At 40.6% G+C, this 24,195-nt stretch overlaps 1 protein-coding gene across 1 annotated transcript in view; it reads left to right on the top strand.

Annotated features, from left to right (window-relative positions):
* Positions 1–23,825, top strand: part of ITK (IL2 inducible T cell kinase) — a 63,631-nt gene extending 39,806 nt beyond the window's left edge. The window contains exons 9-17 of the mRNA XM_077895728.1: positions 7,862–7,944; positions 10,087–10,220; positions 10,608–10,682; positions 12,570–12,741; positions 13,119–13,335; positions 14,282–14,346; positions 14,429–14,547; positions 17,640–17,797; positions 21,340–23,825. Of these exons, the coding sequence (XP_077751854.1) occupies positions 7,862–7,944; positions 10,087–10,220; positions 10,608–10,682; positions 12,570–12,741; positions 13,119–13,335; positions 14,282–14,346; positions 14,429–14,547; positions 17,640–17,797; positions 21,340–21,411 (1,095 nt within the window). The 3' untranslated portion in view covers positions 21,412–23,825. The remainder of the gene's footprint in view (positions 1–7,861; positions 7,945–10,086; positions 10,221–10,607; positions 10,683–12,569; positions 12,742–13,118; positions 13,336–14,281; positions 14,347–14,428; positions 14,548–17,639; positions 17,798–21,339) is intronic.
* The last annotated feature ends 370 nt before the right edge of the window (positions 23,826–24,195 follow it).

Raw genomic sequence — 24,195 nt, 5'->3', positions numbered from 1 at the left:
TCATTAGACAGAAAATTACTCTGATTGCTATAAAAAATTTCTAAATGCTTACTCTCAGTTTCTCTTTTTGTGTGTGGCAGACCAGCAACAATTTGCCAACTAGCACACATTCACAGATCACACTTTGAGTCCACTGAATACTGCATTTATAGCTCTTTCAGAGAAACCAACTGCATGGAGTTTCTCAGAAAAAGTCCTCCCCAGAGCAATCAATTACTTTACCAGCATATATGCCTAGAGGAGTGATTCTCAGGCCTGTCTGCACATTAGAATCTTCTGGGAAATATTTTTTAAAATACCAGTGCCCAAGCCCCACCCCACATTAAGTCAATCCGAATATCTAGTTGGTAGGATCTTGGCATTAGTAATTCAGAGAAAAATCTCTCCAGGTGAGTCTGATATTCAGACGATGTTAATGACCTGTGCCCAACACTAGCCTTACTGGTGACACCAGTAAACAGTAAGTATGAGTTGACTGAAGCATTAGTCACCCTGTGCCAAAATGTCAACCCTATTCTTGCCATTTTACCATACAACATTTTCCCATTTGGGTTTAAAGATTTTTCTATCTTTAAGAATTTTAAATAAAACTGCAAATCTTTCCTGCACACAATGCAGGTGGGGTGACCAACTCATCCTGGTTTGCCTGGGATGGTCCCAGTTTTAAAACTGAGAGTCCTGTGTCCAGGAATCCCCGCCCCGTTCAGTCCTGGGCAAACTAGGACAGCTGGTCACCCAACCTGGTAGCCAACTATTTGCACAGTGGTTAGGGATGAGCCACAGAGAAGGGAACATGGGACCAGGCTGGGAAGGGAGTGAAAGGCTGTGATGGGAAGGTGGAGGGTTAATGAATAGTGCCAAAGAATAATTCGAAGCAATACAGTTAATTATTAGCATGCTATTTACTTTTCTAGAAAGGGAAACTGGTAACAGATTGATTCATTCTACCAAAGGCAAAAATAGAACTTCTATAAGAGGAAAAGGCTGGGGAGAAGGAAAACCCACAGTCATCCTGGGAACACTGAACTTCATTTTTTTCGGCTAAGTTGCCGTTTAGCAAGCAGCTAGCATAGAGGACAAGGTGAGATGTTCTGCCCTTCGGTAGCTTGTTCTCATCAAAGAGAGCAAGTTCAGTTGTTTATGGATTTCCCAAAAGACTGTGTGTGCTTCCCAGGGAGGGATGCATGAGAGGCAGCCTGTGTTCAGACAGCTGTCTCCATTAGCAGCGCCCCCCCACCCCCCCCCCACTCCACCCCCACCCCCCGGCCGTGGTGTGTGTGCACCATTTCCTTGATTACAATTGCTGGCTCTAAGCTCGAGTACCTTATGATTTTGCTGAGCACAAGACTAAGCCCTTAGGGGTACTTGAGACAGGATCTTTGACCTCTGTAAGCCTTAGACTCTACTGGGAAACAAGACAAACTGAAGAGTGAGGGGATAATCCAAGGTAAACTATGAATATGGGACAGGCTTTCAGTGGCCTCCGAGTTCAGAGAAGACCCTGAGGAGTTCCAAATCTCATGGGGAGGGGGGGTGGGGAGGAATTGAGCTGAGTCATGACAGGACTCTGGTTTCTCCTTGGTTCCACATCAACTCAGCACTTAATTATTTCCTGCAGTCCCCAGGAGACCATGCATTCGAATCACTGTACAACTCTTAGAAATCCAGCATCCCAGTGGGCCCCGCCCCAGACCTGCAGAATCAGAATCTCCAGAGGTAGTTCCTGGGAATCTGTATTTTTTCAAGTCAAACTTGTGTTGTCTGGGCTGCTGACTCAGCTCCCAGTTCCCCAACCTATGTTATTGGACAACATAGTAAAACCTGACTGATTGGAACTAATTGAGAGGATTGCCAAATTAACTTAAAACCTGAATTATAATGAGTTTAAACAAGTATGGTTGTGTTATTTTCAATCGCACATTGGTTAATGAAGTGTCGTTACCCATAGAGCACTTGAAACAGCCCACATGAATGACAAGCTGAGGAGGTTTCCCGTTTTACAGCAGTACTTTGGAGACATTTAAATACACTTTGCCTGCTGGGGCAGTTGAGACATTCTTCCCTGCTAATATTCTGAACTACTTTACCAAATCCTCTTTGCCTCATTAGGTAATAAAAGGGTAAACTTCAGTGATTCCCTGGATTGTCCACTGCTTGAAACAATAGCAGAATTGTTTCCTGGGTGTGTTTAGTATCTCTTTATCTAACAAGTATAAGAACCTTAAAAGGTGGATTGATTCATTTTTATTAACTACGGGTCCTGAGGTACTGCCCCATTCACAGTTCTCCACTAAAATATAAAGACTTTATCTTGTTCCTGTTGCACCTAGATTGTATTTACGGCAAAGCAGTTGCTCAAAAAATATTTGTTGAATGAATGAATACATCAAATGCTTCATAATTTTTTTAAATTAACAGCCATGCTTAAAGAGAACCTGGATGATCATGAGAAGCATTGGGGGATCTTTTTAAAAATGCAAATTCCAAATTCCAGCCCTCACCAGTCAGAACCTCTAGAAATGGCGCCCAGGTGATTCTGAGACTAACCCAAGTTTGGAAACTGCAGAAAAGCATCTCCTACAACGTCCTATCAGTTTATCAGATAATATCACCTCTAAGACGCCTGTCATGCTTCCCGTATCCCTGGCCATGGAATATGGTGGCCTGATCTTTGAACCCTCATAGTGCAATGTCATTACTTCTCCAGTGGCACTGTTCTCACACTGCTTTGGGCCTCAGGAGTTTCTCTTCTGTCTTAACCCATTTAGGTAGAGGGTAAATTCCTTGTGAGTAAGTATTCCATACCTTACAGTATTGCACCCTTTGGGTGACCTGAATTTCAGGCAGGAGCCCTACTCTTAGGCATTGGTTTATTATATTTCTATGAGTTAAAAATGACTTAATAATGGGTTTTATCAAGAGAAGAAAACAACCAACTCCTGAATGTGTCAGAGACATTCTTCTCAAGTGTAATGCCACATGACAGGCTATGAATTATTAGTCTGTCTTTTACAGTAACCTATACCCTGTGTGTTGAGATTACCTTCTGTAGATTCACCTTTAAATCATATGGGCAGAAAAAAGGAAATATACTCCTAGTATGTCAACATATTTCAGATAAAGGCAAACAGTGGAATTAACACCTCCAACAGATGGTATACCATCAAATGTGATAATGATGGCTAATGATAGCCCTAATAGTCCTCATTCTGGTATATTCCAGGAAGGCTTCTATGCACTTTAATTTTCCCAGCAATCTTGCATTTTACAAATGAGGAAACTGAAGCTCATACATTTAATCAGGAAGCAATTGGAATTCACAGAATTATAGGCTCGTAGAGTAAGAATTCTCTTTAAAGATCATCTATGTTACAGAAGAGTAAACTGGGGCCAAATTCAGGGGATGAATCAGTGGCATAGTTCTGGACTAGAAGAGGGGTACATCTATGCACACAGACACAGTTAACAAGGGACTATAGAGTTAAGTTCTAGTCTCCTGTCCCCGTAATCCCCATCCATGTATTTCACCACCTCCATGACCTTTTTTCCCTATTGTTGCCTCTTTGTTTTTCTTTTCTTTTTTTTTTTTAAGATTTTATTTATTTATTCATGAAAGGTACAGAGAGTGAGGCAGAGACACAGGCAGAGGGAGAAACAGGCTCTTTGCTGGGAGCCCGATGCAGGACTCAATCCCAGGACCCCAGGATCATGTCCTGAGCCAAAGGCAGATGCTCAACTACTGAGTCACCCAAGCATCCCACCTCTTTTTTTTTTTTTTTTTTAAGATTGTATTTATTTATTCATGATAGAGACAGAGAGAGAGAAAGAAAGGCAGAGACACAGGCAGAGGGAGAAGCAGGCTCCATGCTGGGAGCCCGATGCGGAACTCAATCCCGGGACTCCAGGATCATGCCCTGGGCCAAAGGCAGGCGCTAAACCGCTGAGCCACCCTGGGATCCCCCCACCTCTTTATTTTTCTAGGTGAATTAGTAAAAGGTAAACCGAGACCTCGAAAATGTCCCAAGGGAGTAAGGGCCACCCTTCTGGCTGCCTTGTACTAGTCAGTACCCCTTTGCATGGCAGTCATGTGAGAAAGACCCTTTAAGCTCCAGTGTTCTTGGGGGCTGCAACTTCTTCTGAGCCCCTTGCAGGAAGTAGGCAGTTAGGCACATGCAGTATGCCTTGTTTTCCTCAGAACTCTAGGCCGCCTCAGCCCCAGACCAATTTCCTGTCACCCTCACTGAATGCCACTTAGAGCAACTACAGGGTAGGGAGGTGGGGGAGGAAGAGCTCTGAGCCTCCCATGCTCAGCTGAGCTGACTGCAAACCTTACCACCCCTTTTTCTCACGACTGTGGATCACTCTTGTTAACAGTTAAGCCCCACTCTGATCACAATTTTTAAAAATAACAATAATAATGGCTTCTTTGGAAGAACAACAATAAAACATTCCTAATTAAATAGAAGAGATATTTGTACTCCCCCCTTTACAGACACTTGATAAACTTCTGGGTTTGTTTTGTTGTTGGTTTTTATGGGGGGTGTTTTGGTCTCTTTCTTCCCCTTTTTGAATAACTTAGATACACAGATAAAATCTTCGTCTACTGAAGTTTTGTTTCTTCCTGCCTTGGGTTTAACCCATCACATTCCAATGAGGGAAGAGAAAAAGCTTCTATATTTGGCAAAGAAGGAAATCTCTGAAGACAAACTATGCTACATGTAATGCATGGACAAATATCACCAACGCGATGTCAAGCAAAAAAAGCCAGACATGGATCCATTATTCACAGTAGCCACAAGGTGGAAACAGCCCAACATCCATCCGCTAATGAATGGTTAATCAAAATGTGGTATGGCCATATGATGGAATATTATTCAGTCATAAAAAGGAATGAAGTACTGATACGCACTACAACTTGGAAAAATCTTGTAAACAACATTCTAAGTGAAAGAAGCCAGGCACAAAAGACCACATATTAATTCTTTCATTTTCACGAAATATCTAGAATAGGCAAACCTATAATACAGAAAGCATACCAATGTGACAGGGGTGCAAATAAAACAGAGGTATATTTGGGGAGTAATGGAAATGTTCTAAGATTAGATTGAGTTGCACAACTCTATAAATTTCCTAAAAATCATTGGATTATACACTCAAACTGGGGGAATTCATGGTATATAAATTATGCCTCAAAAGCTATCTTAAAATCAAATGAACCTAATCTGGGATTTTTTTATGTCACATAGATCACCTTTACTCTAGAAATTAAATAAACTACTGACCCCAAAGGGGGAAAAATCTAATGCTTGGAAAATCAAGTTTTTTTTAAAGGATGATGTGTAAGCAAATGTTAAAAGGGTCTTTAATATTTCAATGGAAAAATAGTTTACATTTATATCTGAGAAAAGGAAAATAAGAATCTGTTTAGCTCTCTTCTGTTCTCACCATGTCTAAGATACTGCACAGAACACTTTGTGGATAATGTGGGAGGCTACCTACAGGCTCAAGATCATATATTGCTCCAGAAAGATTATAATGCATTTTCTTAAATTTAGAAGAAAATTATTATTTTTTTAGAAGAAAATTATTAAATAAAAATTACTAAAATAAATTCTATGTGAACAAAGAACACTAGGACTGTTCAGGATATCTTAGAAAAGAAATATAGCAGCTTTCTGCATTTTCCTTGATTCTTCCCCCACTTTCAGGGAGCAACCTGAGCAGCTCACACTCACAGCCTTGGGATAGGGAGACCATGGCTAAGCAATAAAGACCTGAAGATTCAGGTCTCAGCTTCAAATTTCTTTTTTTCCCCCAGTTTTATCAAGATATAACTGATATATGGCATTTTGTAAGTTTAAGGTGTACGATATAATAATTAGATATATGTATCTATTGCAAAATGATTAATACAATAAGTTTCAAAAAAAATACAGTAAGTTTCATCACTACATATAGATACAGACTGTTTTCCCTTGTGATGAAAAATTTTAAGATCTTATCTCTTAGCAACTTTCAAATAGAAAATACAATACTGTTAACTGTTGTCATCATCCTGTACATTACTTCCTGTGTCTTACTTACCTTATAACTAGAAGTTTATATCTTTTGGCTCCCTTCATCCAATCCCTCTACCTTCCATCCTCCTCATATTTTCAAAATAGATTCTTAAAATCCCAGAAGAGATAAGAAAATTGTGGAAGTTCCATATTTATGTGATAAATTATAGGCTTGACAAGAATGCACAATGATGTAAGGGCCAATTGTCTCTAGGCACACCCTGCCCCCCACACACACACACAACACACACACCTGCAGGTTTAGGGCCAAGCTAGAGATAGAGGTTATAGTTCTGTGTGAGCTTTCTAACTTATAATCGTTTCTGAGAGATAGAGACAACTCATCAGAACTATTATAAATAAGAGCTACATGTTCAGTTGAATCAATGGAGACCAAACCTGGATGTCTATAAGAATCATATGTCAAGCTTCTAAAAAGTTCAGGAACCAGGGTGCCAGTCTTAGAGATTCTAAGTGTATAGGTGAAGCATGGTTAACTGTTTGTTGTTGTTTTGTTTTGTCTTTTGCTTCAGATTCTTCAGGTGATTGTGATTATCAACAAAGTGTAGGACCCAGGGGTGTAGGGAGTTAGACCAGATCAGTAGTTCTCAACCGGGGTGACTTTCTTCCCCAGGGAACACTTGGCCGTGTCTCACATCCAGTTGATAGAAGCCAGGGATGCTGCTAAATATCCTATAATGCTGATATTCTAGGATTCAAACAATTAGCATAGCCATCTCTGTGTATTGCTTTTACTGTGTATAGATAATCCACTTTGGGGATGGGGGGATAGAGAGGCTTGCATTGTTCTAAATTGTATATACTCTGCTCCATACGCTACCAGTATGTGTGGCTCTCCTATGGAGCTCATGTGTTTCTCCAGCCCTCACTTGTGGTCCTCAGTATGTTGAAGTTAAATAAATCATAGTAATAGCTTTTGCAAATATTGCCAGCACAGATTTACAGCTGGGCAGGAACAGAACATTAGACATGAAGTACTCAAAACAAAGTTGAGATTTTTCAAGTTCCCATCAGGAATGAATATATTGGCTTAGCCATTTGTTTATATTTTTTTCATCAGCACTGGCAAACTGTCATAGGGGGGTGAAGAGTACATTCTTGGGGTTTTCCCTTCTGTCTACTTCCCTCATGTGACCAGGAACTTCACGGGTTTTCTTTCTCCTTTTGCCCACAGCAAAATCAACACTCTGAAAAGGTTGCTAAAAAGGGCCCAATACATACATTCCCATTAAGGAACAGATGAAGCTTCCAGACCAGAAAGCTTTGTGTCCTTCGAAGGGAACGGAGAAGTGGCTTCTCACATTTGTTGAGTTAGGTGTCATGGAGCAGTAGAGTGAACACAGGCTTTGCTCACATGACACCTTCAAGGTTCAAATCCCAGGTCTGCCACTTACTAGTTGTGGATTGTGAGAAAATCACTTAAGTTCTGTGGCATTCAGTGTCCTCATCAGTTTAACTGAGGATATAAAATCTAGATTGCAATGTTCTAGTGAGGGTTGGATGACATCTGTAATGAGCCTGCTTCATGGGGAGCTCCAAAAGGGCAAAGCTTGTATTTATCTGTCTTCATTTACCAGAAGCCTCTGATCCATGGTAGGGCCTAAAGAAATATCTGTTGAATGATCAAATGAAATGGTAGTCATTATTGCTGAAAGTCTGCTCTGTACAAAACTGGCCACTGAAAACTGTATTTCCTCCTTTCATAGACAAGAAAGTGGAGCTGGAGGTGTGAGCCTGGTTTCCTAGGATTGCTAACCTTCTGTATCTTCTAACTATTCTAGGGCAAAGAAGGAGCCTTCATGGTACGAGATTCCAGAACTCCAGGAACATATACCGTATCTGTTTTCACCAAAGCCATTGTAAGGTATGGTGCTAGCTCAGCAAAGTGGGGAGAGACAGTCCTGAGGTGGGTGTGAGCAACAAGCCACACACAGCAACATCAGACAGTGAAAGAGGTAGAGACATCACTAGAAATTGTGTACTTTCCCTGATCTCTCTGAGAAAACCAATGCCAGAGACTAACTAACTTGACACAACTCAAGTTATTTTGCTGGAAAATAACAGAGCCAGGTCCAGGTACCAGGTTCTCTTCCAAGTCAGCACCCCTGAGTGCAGAGCTCTAAGGAAATAAAATACTTGGGCTGCATTTGATGAGTTTATAATTTAGCCCACAGAGAATAGATACTTTCAGCCACAAGTGAAAAGATACGTATTTTAGTTCTAGCTCTGCTAATAAAGCTACCTACTATTTATTAAACCCTTATCATGTGCCAGAATTTTACAGACTGTTTCTGATCCTAACAAACTCTGAAGGCAGGAGTTACTGTGCTCCTTCCACATAGGAAACAAAACAAAACAGAAAACAAGGCTAGGGCACCTTGATGGCCCAGTTGGTTAAGTGTCTGCTTTCAGCTCAGGTCATGATCACAGGGTCCTGGGATGAGCCCTACATTGAGCTCCCTGCTTAGCTGGGAGCCTGCTTCTCCCTCTTCCTCTGCCTGCAGCTTCCCCTGCTTGTTCTCCCTCTTTCTCTCTCTTTCCTCTCTCTCTCTCTCTCTCTCTCTGTCAAATAAATAAATAAAATATTAAATAAAAGAAAAAACCAAGGTTCAAAGAACCAATGGCACCTTCATGAGATAATGGAGCTCAAGTGGTCAAACCACTGTTCTGCTCCAGCTGGCTGACTACAAGACCCTGCTTGTCTGCCGCTCTGTATCCCAGGTTCCTGCTCTCTGTAAAACAATGTCTAAGAGCCTATCTAGCTCTCAAATTCTCTTCTAATTAAAGAGTAAGTAAGAACAAAGCAGTTTGGCAATGGGCAAAGTCTGGTAAGAATTAAGAGGAAAGAGAAAAATTATTATTAAGGTGTCCTCAGGGAATACTTCTTGGAGAATGAGGACATGAGCAAAATTCAGAGCAAGAGCAAGGTCTACACATGTGGTGGAGAAGAAGGGAGCTGCCCAGGGATGAGAAAGAAGACAATGCACATCACAGAGGGGCCATGCCTTGCCATGGCTGGGGACAGGGAGGAAAGTGACCTGCAGCTCCATGAAATATGATGGAGAAAGAATGAGAAATAAAGTCTATGCTGAGGGTCTCCAAGACCACCTCCATGTTCAGTGACCTACTACCAAAACTCACAGGACTTAGCATATAGTCATATTCAAGGCTAAGACTTATTATAGCAGGAGAATACAAATCAAGGAAGCAAAGGAAAAAGGCACATGGGGCAAAATCCAGAGGAAGTGAAACATGAGCTTCCAAGAATCCTCTCCCAGTGGAGTCATACAGGACTCCATTTAATTCCTCCAGCAACAAGCTTCGACAACAGGGTAAAATGGTGTCTACCAGGGAAGCTCATGAGAGATTCAGTGCCCAAGGTTTTCACTTGGGGGCCGGCCACCTAGGTACCCTCTGCCTAGCACATGGCAAAATTCCAGAGTCCCCAAAGAAAAGCAGCCATTGAACATAAACCACAGTGTTACACAAACCATTTAGGAACAGGGAGCCATCCTTATCAGTTAGAGAATGGTGAAAGCCCTCCCAAAATCCAAGTTCTCAGATGCTAGCCACGGGTCAAATTTGCAAGCAGGCCTTTCTAAAAAAAAGCATTCAGGGCTGCTATGTTAACTCTTTACTCTACAAAGTCACATAAGTATTAAGGGTCCAGTGTTCCCTTATCGTATGCTGACAGTTAGTGAAATCCACACACACAGGAGGAAAGCATGTAGCACACACAAGACCATTACCCACTGCGTGGTTGTAGAAGAAACATCTCCAATCCATCATGGGCCTGGTTCTAACTGGGTCTAGATGCAGCCTCCGAGTCCTTCTTACTATAGCACCCAGGGCTACCCTGTCAAGACTGACACACAAGTTGAAATACACCTGCCATCCTTCTGAGAGGGTAAAAAACAAAGCTAACAGGAATCGGCTACCAGCAGACACTTTTATGTCTAAACATTGCTTGTTAATAATCACTGAATTTATGTTTCATTTGTTTAAGTGAGAACAACCCCTGTATCAAGCACTATCACATTAAAGAAACAAATGACAACCCCAAGCGATATTATGTGGCTGAGAAGTACGTGTTTGACTCCATTCCTCTCCTCATCAATTATCACCAACACAATGGAGCAGGTGAGTTCTAAAGGAAGGGGCCAGCGGGGAACCCTCACAGGGAAACTTGGAGAAAAATGATAAATGTCCTGCCAGGTTCTTCATCTCAGACAAGCTGACCATAAATAATAACTAAATCTACAAATAGGAAACAATGCCAAATATTTGCTCATATTATATATTTTCCATTAGCAAATTCTGCTGTTAGACCCATGGGATTTCACCACGTGCCCATCTGTGTTTATGACTCTTGCTGGAGGGGGTGTAATATCAGTGACTGGGCTTCGGGATTTGTTTTCCAGAATAAAAATAGCTTTCGCATTGGATTATATTTTTCCTGGTGATTGGACTTGAACAGTTGCTACGGTAAAATTCTAACTACTGCCTTTCACTTCATAATCAACCCAGGTCTGGTCACTAGACTCCGGCACCCAGTTTGTTCTTGGAGGCAGAAAGCACCAGTCACTGCGGGACTGAGATACGGTGAGAGTGCATCCAGCAATGTTATGTATTTGCATTAGTCACATCCCTAAAGGTCTGGGGCAAATTCTATATGGACTTGCCATGTACTTAATTATTCCCCAGGCTTAAAATAACCATTACAACAGGTGCACTGTATATCTGATATGATGTGCACAAAGGAATATTTACAGAGTGTAGTAAGATATATATATATATATATACATTTATCAAGGCCAAATCAAGGTTCATTGGTTTTACTTAAGAGTTCATCAGTGACTGTTTATCAAGGACCTACTTTGTACAGAGCACTCTACTATCCACCATTAGAAAAAAATATACTAGAAAATAATGCCTGGGACCATATTCCCATCTATCTTCTAGAACTTCTGTATCATATAAGTTTGCTGTGTATGGTCCATTGCAAGGGCTGGAAGCTGGACGCATTCAGAAAAGTTTGTCTGCCATGACATGGTGTTAATTTTTTTTTCAGTGCCTTTAGGCAAAGCCTAGATACAATCTAGGCTTGCATCTCTAGTGCCACAAGCTTTGTTATTCCCTCATCCTTTGGAACTTCTTCCCTCTGCTTTTTCTGCCTGGAACCTAAAAACATTTGAGTTTGCATCCCCCTAAACTGTGCTTGTCGAGGCTGGAGTATTTTCATTTTGTATCTCCTAAACAGGTGGTTCTCAGACTTCAGTGTACATCTAAGTCATCTGGGATGCTTATTAATAATTTTGGCTCCTGGGAGCACTTGGGTGGCAAAATCAGTTAAGCGTTGGACTCTTGGTTTCTGTTGGGTCATGATCTGAGGATCCTGAGATCAAGCCCTACATGGGGCTCTGTGTTCAACGAGGAGGTTGCTTAAGACTCTCTCTCCATGCCCCTCCCTCACCTCCCCTCTAAAAATAAATAAATAAATCTTAAAAAAAAAAAAAAAAAAGAATGTTGGCTCTTGGACACTATCTAACACTTACCAAAACACAATCCCTGATAATGGAGTCCTGGAATGTGCCTTTTAAACAAATGCTCTAGGTAATTTTTCCTCAGCTGGTTAGAGACTCATACTTTGAGAAACATTGCTATAGACTCTCCATCCCTAACTGGCACCATATCTATACATGGCAGGAACTCAATACTACTTTCTGTTCAGTCTCTGCCTCAAAGAGGTAGAAACTGAGCTATTTATGATACAAAACCAAATGCCAGGGAAGGGTAATACCCCTTTAGCCTCCTTATGAAAATAAAGTAATTCTAATAACTGTAGAATCTTAATATATCCATGCTGGATGGGATCACAGAGATTATTTTATGAGTCTACTTATTTTGTCAGTGTGAAAATTGAGAATCGGATTCCTTTTTTTCGTTTACTGAACATTTCTTGAAAGCCTACCACATGCCAGACTGTGTGCCCCTTGGAATCCACACCTCCTTGCTCCCAATCCCTGCTATGGCCAAGCAGAGTGCTATGGATGCACTTGGTGGATAAATGAATGAGTGAATGAATGAATGAATGAATGATCAGCTCAAATGAAATTTGCCCTATGTGAGAAATAGCAATAAAACATTTTTAATCAAGTATAAAAATAGTTGAGACATTACAAGAACACTTTCATTTACTTTCTTTGAATATCTTGATTAATGCCATTTTCCGTCTTTCTTCCGTATAATCTCCTACATACATTTTTCATGGTGTTCAATGCATATCCTATGTTATTATTTGGGGTAGGAAGATAATAATTTTATCTATCCATGATAGGTCTAAGTCTAAAGCTTATACTATTTGCCATCTTTGGGTTATATTAACAATACAGTAACATTCTATCTAGGGTTCTGTATAGTCTCCTTATAGCCCTATACCTCATTATCTATTGCATGCCAGCCCTGGAAAAACTTGTCTCTCTTTTCCAGGGAAATGGGTGATTGATCCCACTGAGCTCACTTTTGTGCAGGAGATTGGCAGTGGACAGTTTGGGCTGGTGCATCTTGGCTACTGGCTTAACAAGGACAAGGTGGCCATCAAAACCATTCAAGAAGGGGCTATGTCAGAAGAGGACTTCATAGAGGAGGCTGAAGTCATGATGTGAGTGGTCAAATCAAGAGTACACAAAGACATCTTGGGGAGGATGTTCTGTGCTGTGTTCCTTAAATACCATTTTGATGTCATGTTACACCACTTTGCTGCTCAAATCTAGTGATGGGTTAAATGGCATGGAGAACAAAATGAAACTCCTCACTATGGTCTACAAGACCTGTCATGGTCTTGCCCTGTCCACTCCCCAGTCTTATCCCCCCCGATCTCTCCTCTGGTCCAAGATGCGCCAGCCACACTGGCCTCCATTTGTCCTTGCACATACCATCTGACTCCTCACTATCTTTCAGGTTATTTTTGTTTGGGGAGGGAATGCATTTTTGTAAGACTGAGTTTAGACCATCTCACCCCTTGCCTTTTTCCTCCAGGAAACTCTCTCACCCCAAACTGGTCCAGCTGTATGGGGTATGCCTAGAGCAAGCTCCCATCTGCCTGGTGTTTGAGTTCATGGAACACGGCTGCCTGTCAGATTATCTTCGCAACCAGCGGGGACTCTTTGCTGCAGAAACCCTACTGGGCATGTGCCTGGATGTGTGTGAAGGCATGGCCTACTTGGAGGAGGCATGTGTCATACACAGAGACCTGGTAAGAGGATGCAGGGCACACATCTACAAGTCCGGGAGGAAGGGGTACATCCCACTGAAATGTAGAGCTACCCATACTGGGAATATGTTGATACATAACAAGTCACAGACATCTCCTGTCCACTCTCAACTTCTTCCTTCTTCCACCCACTTGGGGATATCCTAGTAGGACTCAGTCACAGTGTTAATCCCAGCCTTAATCCCAGAGGATAACTTGTATCCTCTGAATCTGAATTTAAACTCTTCCAAAATGAAGCTTACAGCCTCTCCTTAACCTTTCTGTGCCTTTGTTTCCTCGTAGTAAAATGAGGGAAATGGACAAGCACAATTTTTCTCAAACTATTATTCAAGGACCTTCCACAATCACATTGGGAGGTGCTAAAACCATCCTCAGAATCTCTCTGGAGGTCAGAGCTCAGGATATTCATTTTAACATATCCCCCTTGGGAATTGTAGCCACATTTAAAATGTGAAAAAAGGAGTGGGGTTTTTTTAATCATTTAGGGTTCTTTCAGTGGACAATTCTGTGATACTAATTAGGGATTAGGTACTCTTCCTATTGAGGAATAGTTTTAAGAGGAGTAGTACCTTAAAACATTCTTATTTTTGTCGTGACATTTTCTTTATATCATCCCTAACATTAACATTTCCTATTGCATCAGGTTGCATTAGAGCACACCATTGGTTAGATAACACCATGGATTTCTCTTCAAATAAGATCTCAGGAATGAAGCTAAAAGACCAAACCTACTTATACTGATAAGAGATCTTACACATTAACTCTTTAGTTCACTTCTGGGAACTAGTGAAGTTTAATTCACATCTGTAAAGCCCTCGTACAGCAGCACATAGAAACCCAAAAGACTGAGATTATTATAGGAGACTCCTTGTATTGATTATTCACCAATAGTTTTCCCTTCCCTTTTGTTTGCCTGTCTCTACTCCAGGCTGCCAGAAATTGTTTAGTGGGAGAAAACCAAGTCATCAAGGTGTCCGACTTTGGGATGACAAGGTAATACAGGCATGTGGTGCCCACAAAGGAATGGGACTCAGGCCCCCAGATCATTCAGACATTCTTTCTCCACTCTACCCAGGTTTGTCCTTGATGATCAATACACCAGTTCCACAGGCACCAAGTTCCCGGTGAAGTGGGCATCCCCAGAAGTCTTCTCCTTCAGTCGCTATAGCAGCAAGTCAGATGTGTGGTCATTTGGTAAGTGTCACCCTGGCCCCACACCCACATGATTTGGGACTTCCACCCAGCTGTTTTATTTGTTCAAATCCAAGCAACCCTGCTTGCCCAGGACTGGGTGGTAAGAGCATCCCACTCATAGTCTGTGTATGATAATGGCTCTGAAGAGGATGATGAAGCATTCATTATTGCATTCATTCTTGGAGATCTTTGAAATGGGGGTTAAAATGAGAATGGAAACAGATGCTGGTGACAGCTTTTGTAAGATCAAAAGCTAAAGGAGTCAGGAGATTAAAATATGAGTTCCTTGAGGACCAGGAGAATATTTTGTTCAAAATTCTATTCCCACATTTAACCCTCAATAAATATCCTACTCATCTATTCAACAATAATTTATCAAGCACCTACTATAAGCTAGGGCTAGTCTAGGTCCTCACAATGCAGTGGTGCATAGGATAGGAAAGACTCCTACTCTCTTGGACATAAATTAGGGAGAGATAGATAGTAATCACATAAACAAGCTAATAGATATGTAAATAAGACAAAATCACATAGTGATAAGTAAGTGCTATGAATAAAACAGTAATGGAAAAAACAGTAATGGGATAGAACGTGATTGGGATGAAGTGTCTGTTTTAAATAGCATGGTCTGGGAAGGCCTCTCCAAAGAGGTAACCCTTGAGCACAAATCTGAATGATGAGAGAAAGTCATCCCTATTTGAAGATCCAGGGAACAGTGTCTCTGAAACCAGCAAATATAAAAATTTGGTGTGTCCAAAGAAAGGAGGGGTACTGTCTCAGTGAGAGAACAGTAGACAATGAAATTGGCTTGGTATTGTCCTTCCTGAAGGTAAGCACTTGAGTCTGAAAGTCAAGGAAATCTGCAATTTCTAGATGTAGGCCGGTTTGTTTGCTAGTTGTGAACTTCATCATTCACTGTGCTGCATTCACCATTTCTTTTAGGTGTGCTGATGTGGGAAGTCTTCAGTGAAAGCAAAATCCCATATTCCATGATAAGGAATTAGAATTTCTAATAAGTGCAAATGGGCATGCATAAAAGGCAGAATGAAAGATGTTGGTGTGGCAGAAAGCTACCAAATATTCTTGCTGGATTTGTCATATCATCCCAAGCCATAGTTTGTGTGTATTAACCTATACACAAAAATACACTGGACAACCTCTTTGATTTTGATTATAAGAAGGGTTATACTTTGGAAAGGAATGAGTTGGAGTTTGATTTTGCCAAGTGTATTGACTAAGTGTAGAAACCAGGGAAAAGCTGACTAAATCTCTTCAGAGAATTAGTTTTGAAGTCTCCCCCATCATTTTAGAAATAATTGTATTTTAATTGTAATTTTTAAAGTAGTAATGAATGTAATGACTTTTTAATTTTTTATTTAAATTCAATTAGCCAACATACAGTAAATCATTAGTTTCAGATGTAAAAAAAAAAAAAAAAGAATAGCCATTTTGGACAACTGAGTAATTCGTGAATTTCTAGTTCTTCTGAGCTATTCCTTAAAACAGCTTCCCTATCTGACAGACCTAGCTAAGATTTTGTTATTCAAAATTAAGATACAGAATGAACTTGGAAGAAATAAAACTGTACCAGAGCAATCTCAGAAGATTCTTTTTTCCCCAAGTATGTGTATAATGAGGAAAGGTATGCCTGATGTGTGGCCACTCTCTATGGCTGATGCAGCTGGTCACACTGCACCAAGCTGGGTGTCCCATAACAAGATGTTTGCACTCATGGCCACTTTGTCACATTTACCTGCTAATTCTGCATAAGGCTTATTCTGACACAGATGGCCAGCTTGGGAATTTTCTATTGTATCATATAATTAGAGAGTTGAGCTACAGTCCGTCCCTGCCTAAGGTGTGCCCCCTGAAGTGTTCAAAAAGGAGACTGACCATTGGAAGCAAGGTTGGGAGGGAGAGATAACAGGAGTGGCAAACCTGAGAAACAGAAACCTGGATGGTCTGGGAGCTTGATGCCTGCCTCAAGGCCATTGAGCTTTGTCATGCATTTTAAGAATTTTGCCCTAATTAACTGTGCTATTTTAAGCAAGTCAAGTAAGCTCTTTGGGCCTTACTCAGTTTCCAATCAATGCATTACAAGGTTTGCATGAAAGAAATGGTTTTCAAATGAGCTTTGAACAGCAGACCTCAATTTTCCAAAGAAATCTCACTAGAACTTCTGGCAACCTGGGGAGCTGATCAGTCTTATTTACAGGCAGTTTCCAAATTCCCAAAACTCCAGAGGCATGTCTGAGGATCCCTTAGAAATCCTGATCCAGAGGTCGGGGCCAGGGCCTGGGGTCTGCCATTTCAACAAACTTCTGAGGTGATTTTTATTCAGTTGTTTGGGGAATCATACTTTGGAAAACTCTGCCCTAAGAACCTCTGAAATAGGCTTTGAAAACCACTGAACGAGGTGATCTGCAAGCTCTCTTCCCACTCTGACATCCTATGAATACATTAGTACATAATAAAATTGGGTGTGACATTTCTGCTGAAGACAGAAGAGGAAAGGGGATTAAATCACAGGTCAAAAATAGACACCCCGGAGATGTGTTTTGCTCTGTCTACACAGTACTTTAAAAAATCAAATTGCATTTCTATTTCTAAGCTCTCAATTTGTGACTCCTTTTAAAAAAATCAGAAAATGTGGCAATCCCGAACCCTCATCCCCATGTGCCCTATGGTGGCTGGAGCTAAATCATAGCTGTTATCTGAAGATGGAACTTGACCCTCCAGTTCTCCAGAAACCCCCTAATCCCCATTAAGACACATCTTATCCACTCCATCTATTTACATGATGTGTAGACCTTTGAGTTTACATCCCTTGCAACTTTTAGTAGTAGCATTTGAGTTAGATATTAAAAAAAGGGCTGAGTTTAAAAGTTCCTCACCACAAGCAAGATTGGGAAATCTCTGTTCTTTAGAAATAGTACAGGCCTAATAAGCCTCAGGTGGCTTGGTATTGTCCTTCCTAAAGGTAAGGACGTGAATCTGAAAGTCAAGGAATCTGCAATTTATAGATGTAGGCTGGTTTGTTTGCTAGTTGTGAACTTCATCATTCACTGTGCTGCATTCCCCATTTCTTTTAGGTGTGCTAATGTGGGAAGTCTTCAGTGAAGGCAAAATCCCGTATGAAAATAGAAGCAACTCAGAAGTGGTGGAAGACATCACTACTGGATTTCGCTTATACAAGCCCCGGCTGGCCTCCTCGAATATCTACCAGATAATGAATCATTGCTGGAAAGAGGTCAGTAAAGGAAGTGGTTTCCCCCTACCTTGTAATCTACAACTCTAGGGTCTGTCTCCTTCCCTAGAGAAAGGAACTCTCTTAGAGGATGAGGAAGCAGGTGTTACTAAAGTATATTAACAAGAAAATGGCTTTGAGTGTCTACTAACAAAAGAGGTTACCCAACCCTAAAAGAGTTGGCAGCGACCTTAAATATTATTTGACTTGCAATAGAATGTCACAAGCCATCAACACACTGTTAGAAAGGAAGAGGGGGTAAGACCAATGTCAATATGTCAGTTTTCTGAGATAAAAACACTTATAACATCAACAAACCATCAAGTATTATTGAAAGTTCTAGAAGTTGGTGAGCAGAAGTTCACTTGTGGTGTGAAACAATGAAAATGACTTAATTCGGGTTCATTTTATTTATTCAACAATTCAGATTGAGAAGCCAATTACTTTGCCCTCCCAGATGCCTCAGTCATCCCATCCTAGTGGGGGCAGGCTATATCTTAAGCCACATCAGTGTAAGTCTTAATGTCCTTTGGTGAATTAGGAAATTTTAAACTTCAAATTCAATTGAAAGTTGCTGAATAGAGAATGAACACAAATTCAGATTGTTGAGAGTGACAAGTGGAATTGAAGAAGTATAGGATACTTGGGCTTTGTCTCCACTTTAGTATTTCTTAGGGATTAATCTCTTGGACAATCTCTGAACCTCCTTTTTCTTACTAGTAAGAGAATGAAATAATGCTTGATCTGTAAATTCCTAGAGCCTTTGTATTCAGAAACAAAGAAACAAACAGTGAAGACATAAAGAAGAGAGAAAAACAAACCCAGTCCACTTCACAAGGATTAAATACTATAATAATCATGATAGCTGAATTTACTTAGCACCTTCCCTTTTTAAAAACTCTTTCACTGATTTTTAAGTGAATAGACTTTATTGTTTAGAGCTTTAGATTCACAGAAAAAAATGAGCAAATAGTACAGAGAGTTCCCATAGCCCCTCCTCCCCTATTAATAACATTTTGCATTGGTGTGGTACATTTGTTACAATTAATCACCATTATTGATACATTATTATTAATTAAAGTTCATGGTTTATTTATTTTTTTAAAGATTATTTATTTATTCATGAGAGACAGACAGAGAGACGCAGAGACACAGGCAGAGGGAGAAGCAGGCTCCATGCAGGGAGCCCGACATGGGATTCGATCCCAGGTCTCCAGGATCAGGCCCTGGGCCAAAGGTGGAGCTAAACTGCTGAGCAACCAGACTGCCCAAAGTTCATGGTTTACATTAAGGTTCATTCTTTGTGTTGTACAGCTCTGTGAGATTTGACAAATACATAATACCATGTGCTTACCATTATAGTATCATACGGAATATTTTCACTGCCCTAATATCCACCGTGCTTCACCTATTTACCATTCCCTCTCTCTCCAAAACCCTGGCAACTATTGATCTTCTTATTGTTCAAGTTTTGCCTTTCCCATAGTGTCATATAGTTGGAATCATATAGTATGTAGCCTTTTCAGATTTGCTTCTTTTACTTAGTTTTCACTTAAAACTCTTCCATGTCTTTTCATGGCTTGATAACTCATTTCTTTTTATCACTGAACAATATTCCATTGTATGGATGTACCACAGTTTGGCTATCTATTCACCTACTGAAGGACGTCTTGATCACTTGCAGTTTTGGCAACTGTAAATAAAGGCTACTATAAATATCTGTGTGCATGTTTTTGTATGAACATAAATTTTCAGCTCAACTGGGTAAATACCTAGGAGTGTGATTGCTGGATCATATGAAAACACCACATTTAGCTTTGAAGGAAACTTTTAGACTCTCTTCCAAAGTGGCCGGTACCATTTTGCATTCCCATCAGCAATGAGAATTCCTGCTGTTCCACATCCTCAGCAGCATTTAATGTTATCAAGTGTTTGGGGTTTTAACCCTTCTAATAGGTATACAGTGGTAGCTTTTTGTTTACAATTCTCTAATGACATATAATGTGGAGCATCTTTTCATATGTTTATTTTCCATTTGTATATCTGCTTTAATGAGGTGTCTATTGAGATCTTTTGCCCATTTTTCAATCAGGTTATTTGTTTTCTTGCTTGAGTTTGAAGAGGTCTTTGTCCTTTATCAGATATGTGTTTTGAAGATATTTTCTCCAGCCTGTGGTTTATCTTTTCTCTCTCTTAATAATGTCTTTTACAGAGCAGATGTTTTTAGTTTTAACAAAGCTCAACATCAATTTTTTCTTTTAGGAATCATGCTTTTGGTGTTGTAACTAAAAATCTATTACTGAACCCAAGGTTGCCCAGATTTTCTCCTGTGTTATCTTCAAGAAGTTTTCTAAGTTTTGCATTTTACATTTAGGTCTCTGACCCATTTTGAGTTCATTTTTGTGAAGGCTATAAGTTCTGTGTCTAGGGTCATTATACTGCATATGGCTGCCTAATTGTTCCAGCACTGTTGTTAAAAAACAACAACACTGTCCCACAAATGGCCTTTGCTCCTTTTTCAAAGATAAGTTGACTATATTGAGTCTATTTCCAGGCTCTCAACTCTGTTCCATCAATCTATCTGCCTCTTCTTTCACCAATACCACATTGTCTTCATTACTGTAGCTTTATAGTAAGTCTTGAAGTTGGGTAGTGTCAGTCCTCCAACTTTGTTCCTCTTCAGTATTATGTTGCCTATTCTGAATCTTTTTCCATGTAAACTTCTGAGTAAGTTTGTCAATATCTACAAAATAATTTTCTGGGATTCAAAAAAAAAATAATTTTCTGGGATTCTGAGTGTGATTGTGTTGAATCTATAGATTAAGTTGAAAAGGAATGACATCTTAATAATATAAAGTCTTCCCATTGTTGAATATGAAATATCTCCATTTATTTGGATCTTCTTTGAGTTCTTTCCTTAAAACTTTGTATTTTTCCTAATACATATTTTGTGAGATTTATACCTAAGTATTTCCTTTTTTGCTGCTATTTAGCACTTATTTTATGACATATTTTTAATTCATGACTTTATTTAATTCTCGCAACCGTCTTATAAGATAGAGACTATCATTATCCCCATTTAACAGACAACAAAACTGAGATTCAAACAAGTTAAGTAACCTGCTCAAAGTCACACAGCTGAGTGGGAAATCTTAGATTCAAAAGTAGGCCATATGGGCAGTTCCGGTGGCCCAGCGGTTTAGCGCCGCCTTCAGCCCAGGGTGTGATCCTGGAGACCCGGTATCAAGTCCCACGTCAGGCTCCCTACATGGAGCTTGCTTCTCCCTCTACCCCTCTCTCTCTCTCTCTCTGTCATGAATAAATAAAATCTTTAAAAAAACAAAACAAAACAAAACAAAAAACAAAAGTAGTCCATATGATTCCAGAATACCTGCTGTTAACAACTTTTACATCATGGCCTCTAATAATATATATGGAAGCATATTTAAGAATCCTCAGAGGGCTATTAAATTCTGGTTTGCTTTGTTATTAACTATGACACATAAGGACAAGGAACTCACAGAGTTCTTTTCTTCCCTCTCTAGAAACCAGAGGACCGGCCACCTTTCTGCAGACTCTTGAGTCAACTGGCTGAAATTGCAGAATCGGGACTTTAGCAGAGACTCAGCACGAGGCATGGGCTGCAGATCCTGAATGAGGGAAGCAAATTCTCCCTTCATAGAGCATTAAAAGCTGCCACCAGCCCAGAACTCCTCAGAGGCAGCTGGCCTGTGGCGTCAGTCCCTAAGCCACCACAGAGGCAGCACCCTGACAGAGGCTGGCACCTGGCCACCAGCAGAAGGCTCAGCCCCTGAATCGGGAGTGAGGCCAGAGCAGCAGCAATGCCTTTACCCTCCTCCCAGCCTCTCATCTTGTGTGGTTTGCAAACCTCAATCTGATAGCTTTCAGACAACATTTCTTGCACTTCTTAGAGAAAAGGAGGGACATGGTAGGACTGTGGTTGCTTATTTTTATTTCCAACATGGATCTAAAGTTTATGGTCAAGGGATTTTTACTTGGCCCCACAATACAGAATCCCAGGATATGGGGCAAGAGAAATGACGAGTGTGATGCTTTTTCAAGGAGAACTGGTGAATTAATTAAGGTCAGAAAGAGCGACTCAGCCGTTGTGATGCTGTCAGCCACAGCTTCCTGCCGTAGAGGATGATGGAACAGCTGCTCACACATGAGGCCAGATATTCTGAGAAGCAGCTTTATGAGATTTTACTCATTGAGCACACTGCCACCTCCCTCCGTGAAGGGGCATGATGGACTGGGGTGAACAATTTGGATCCCGTGGTTGGAGGTGGCATCTGCCCAGAAAGAGGGTATCAGATGGTAGGGTGTCAACTGGTACAGAGAAAGGCCTTAGGTTGATACCACCCTGATGCCCACTTTCAGTACCAAGCTGGGCAGGTGACGGTCCCTTTCCTCTGCACAGAATGCTTCACAGCTATCCTGGGAGAAGATGATCGCTTCTGAACACTGGCTCCTACTGGGACTCAGCCATGGATTCTTCTGACCTTTAGGTTTAGTTCCCTCTCTGCACTCTTCCACCCTCATCAGCAGAGGGCAGCACTATGCCGGGCAGAGTGGCCTTGCAGAGATCCCGAAAGGTTCTTTAAGCCCTAGGAATTTGCAACTTTAAGACAACGCTTCAAGTCTCTGAAAGTCTAGGAGAGGAATGAAGGGTCTGTTCTCGCTCCAACCATCTGGATGGAAACTGAGTCAAGCACTGAGTGGGGTGCTTCCAAGATGCACAAGGCAGCCTGTGGTCGATTGAGCACTGAAATATGCAAGGTGAATATGTACTGAGCTACGGGCCTTATCTGCAGAATTTTATTTCATCCTGAGTTCACACCAACCCCATGAGAAAGTATCCTTATTTCCATTTTACAGATGATAAACCTGAGGCTTTAAAAAGCTAAGACAGCTCCCCTAAGTGACAGAGTTGTCTGTGACCAATGCAGTTTCTGTATTTCTATTCAACACTGCCTCCTACTGAGGGTGAAAGGGGTTGCAGAGGAGGTAAATAACAGCTGGGGGAGACCTAGAAAGCGAATTAAAGAAGTCAACCACCAAGTAACGTTTCTCCCACATAGACCATTATGGCTGGCTGTGTAGCCCTCCAACTTGGAATAGGATCTTCTTTTTCCCATCTGGCTCCTCATCTTTGTCAGAGGATGGAGTTACTCAGTTAATTAACCCTTTGAATCACCCACTCCTCCAGAGTCATATTGCATGAAGCCATTTATAGGTGAGCTAAGGCAGTTTTGGAAGATCCTCCTGCAGGTGTATAAATGCTTCCTTTAATTATCATTTTGGCTTTGAGCCAGCTGCAGTATTCTTGGACATTTTGTGGAGAAGGGTATTCCCCGGTGTAAGAGAGATTTCATTTTCCTACAATGTTCAGATAAAATTTTAGAGAGATTCTTAGATGGTGTTGCTATTAGTTCTATCTAAATAGTGTGATATTTTGACCAGCTGAAGATTCCAATGCATAACTTTTAACTATAATTATTGTGAAACTGGTTGTCTCAAGATATCATTGTATCAAATGTATCATTCAAAAGGTGATCTGATTCAACGTATCCTAAATCATCCCTGTTTACTTTCTGGCATTTTGTACATTCTCTTGTGGAACCTTTAATTGGAGATGCTTTCTGGAACATCCAGTCTAAAAGGAAAACATCAAAATTGATTGATTTCTGTGGCTTGGTTTCAAAACTTGCCCCTTGCATGGTATTATTGTGTTCAAGCTCAGATTCATGGGGGACATAACTGAACATGTTAACTCCTCAGTGTCCTATCCTGCAAAATGGGCTTCCTGCCTGTTTTTTTCTACTCCATTCACAGTTTGAAAATGGTATCATGTGTTCCCAGGGAATTCCCTTATACAAGGTTTTGGTTCTAGATGCAATTTATAGATTTTGCATTTTGTACCTTTTAAGACTATTTATATTTGGATGTAATGAATATTTATTAGTGTACAGTGATTGCTAGTATTCACAATAAAAATGTTACAAATATCTCTAACTGTTGGGGTGACTGGGTGACGGGCACTGAGGGGGGCACTTGGCGGGATGAGCACTGCATGTTATACTATATGTTGGCAAATTGAACTCAAATAAAAAAATCTCTAACCATTTATAAAGCATGTATAGTTAAAAGTTGGGTCTAGCAAATAAAGCTGTATGCTTTAATAAATACAGTATATATGGCCTGGGTTCCATATTTGCCCAAATGTCAAACAACCAAAAATTTTCCTTAAATAAAAATGATTACATGGCTTCATGTTCCAAAGTAAGGACTATATATCATGCAACATTTGTTCAACAAGTAAATATCAAATGCTTCCTGTGTTCCTATGAGACACTGTGCTGAGAGCTATGGAAACAAAG

Source organism: Canis aureus, chromosome 4 (assembly GCF_053574225.1).
Source record: "Canis aureus isolate CA01 chromosome 4, VMU_Caureus_v.1.0, whole genome shotgun sequence".
NCBI classification, from domain to species: Eukaryota; Metazoa; Chordata; class Mammalia; order Carnivora; family Canidae; genus Canis; species Canis aureus.
The sequence above is the reverse complement of the archived record's forward strand: the minus strand, read 5'-3'. Positions and strand labels throughout refer to the sequence as shown.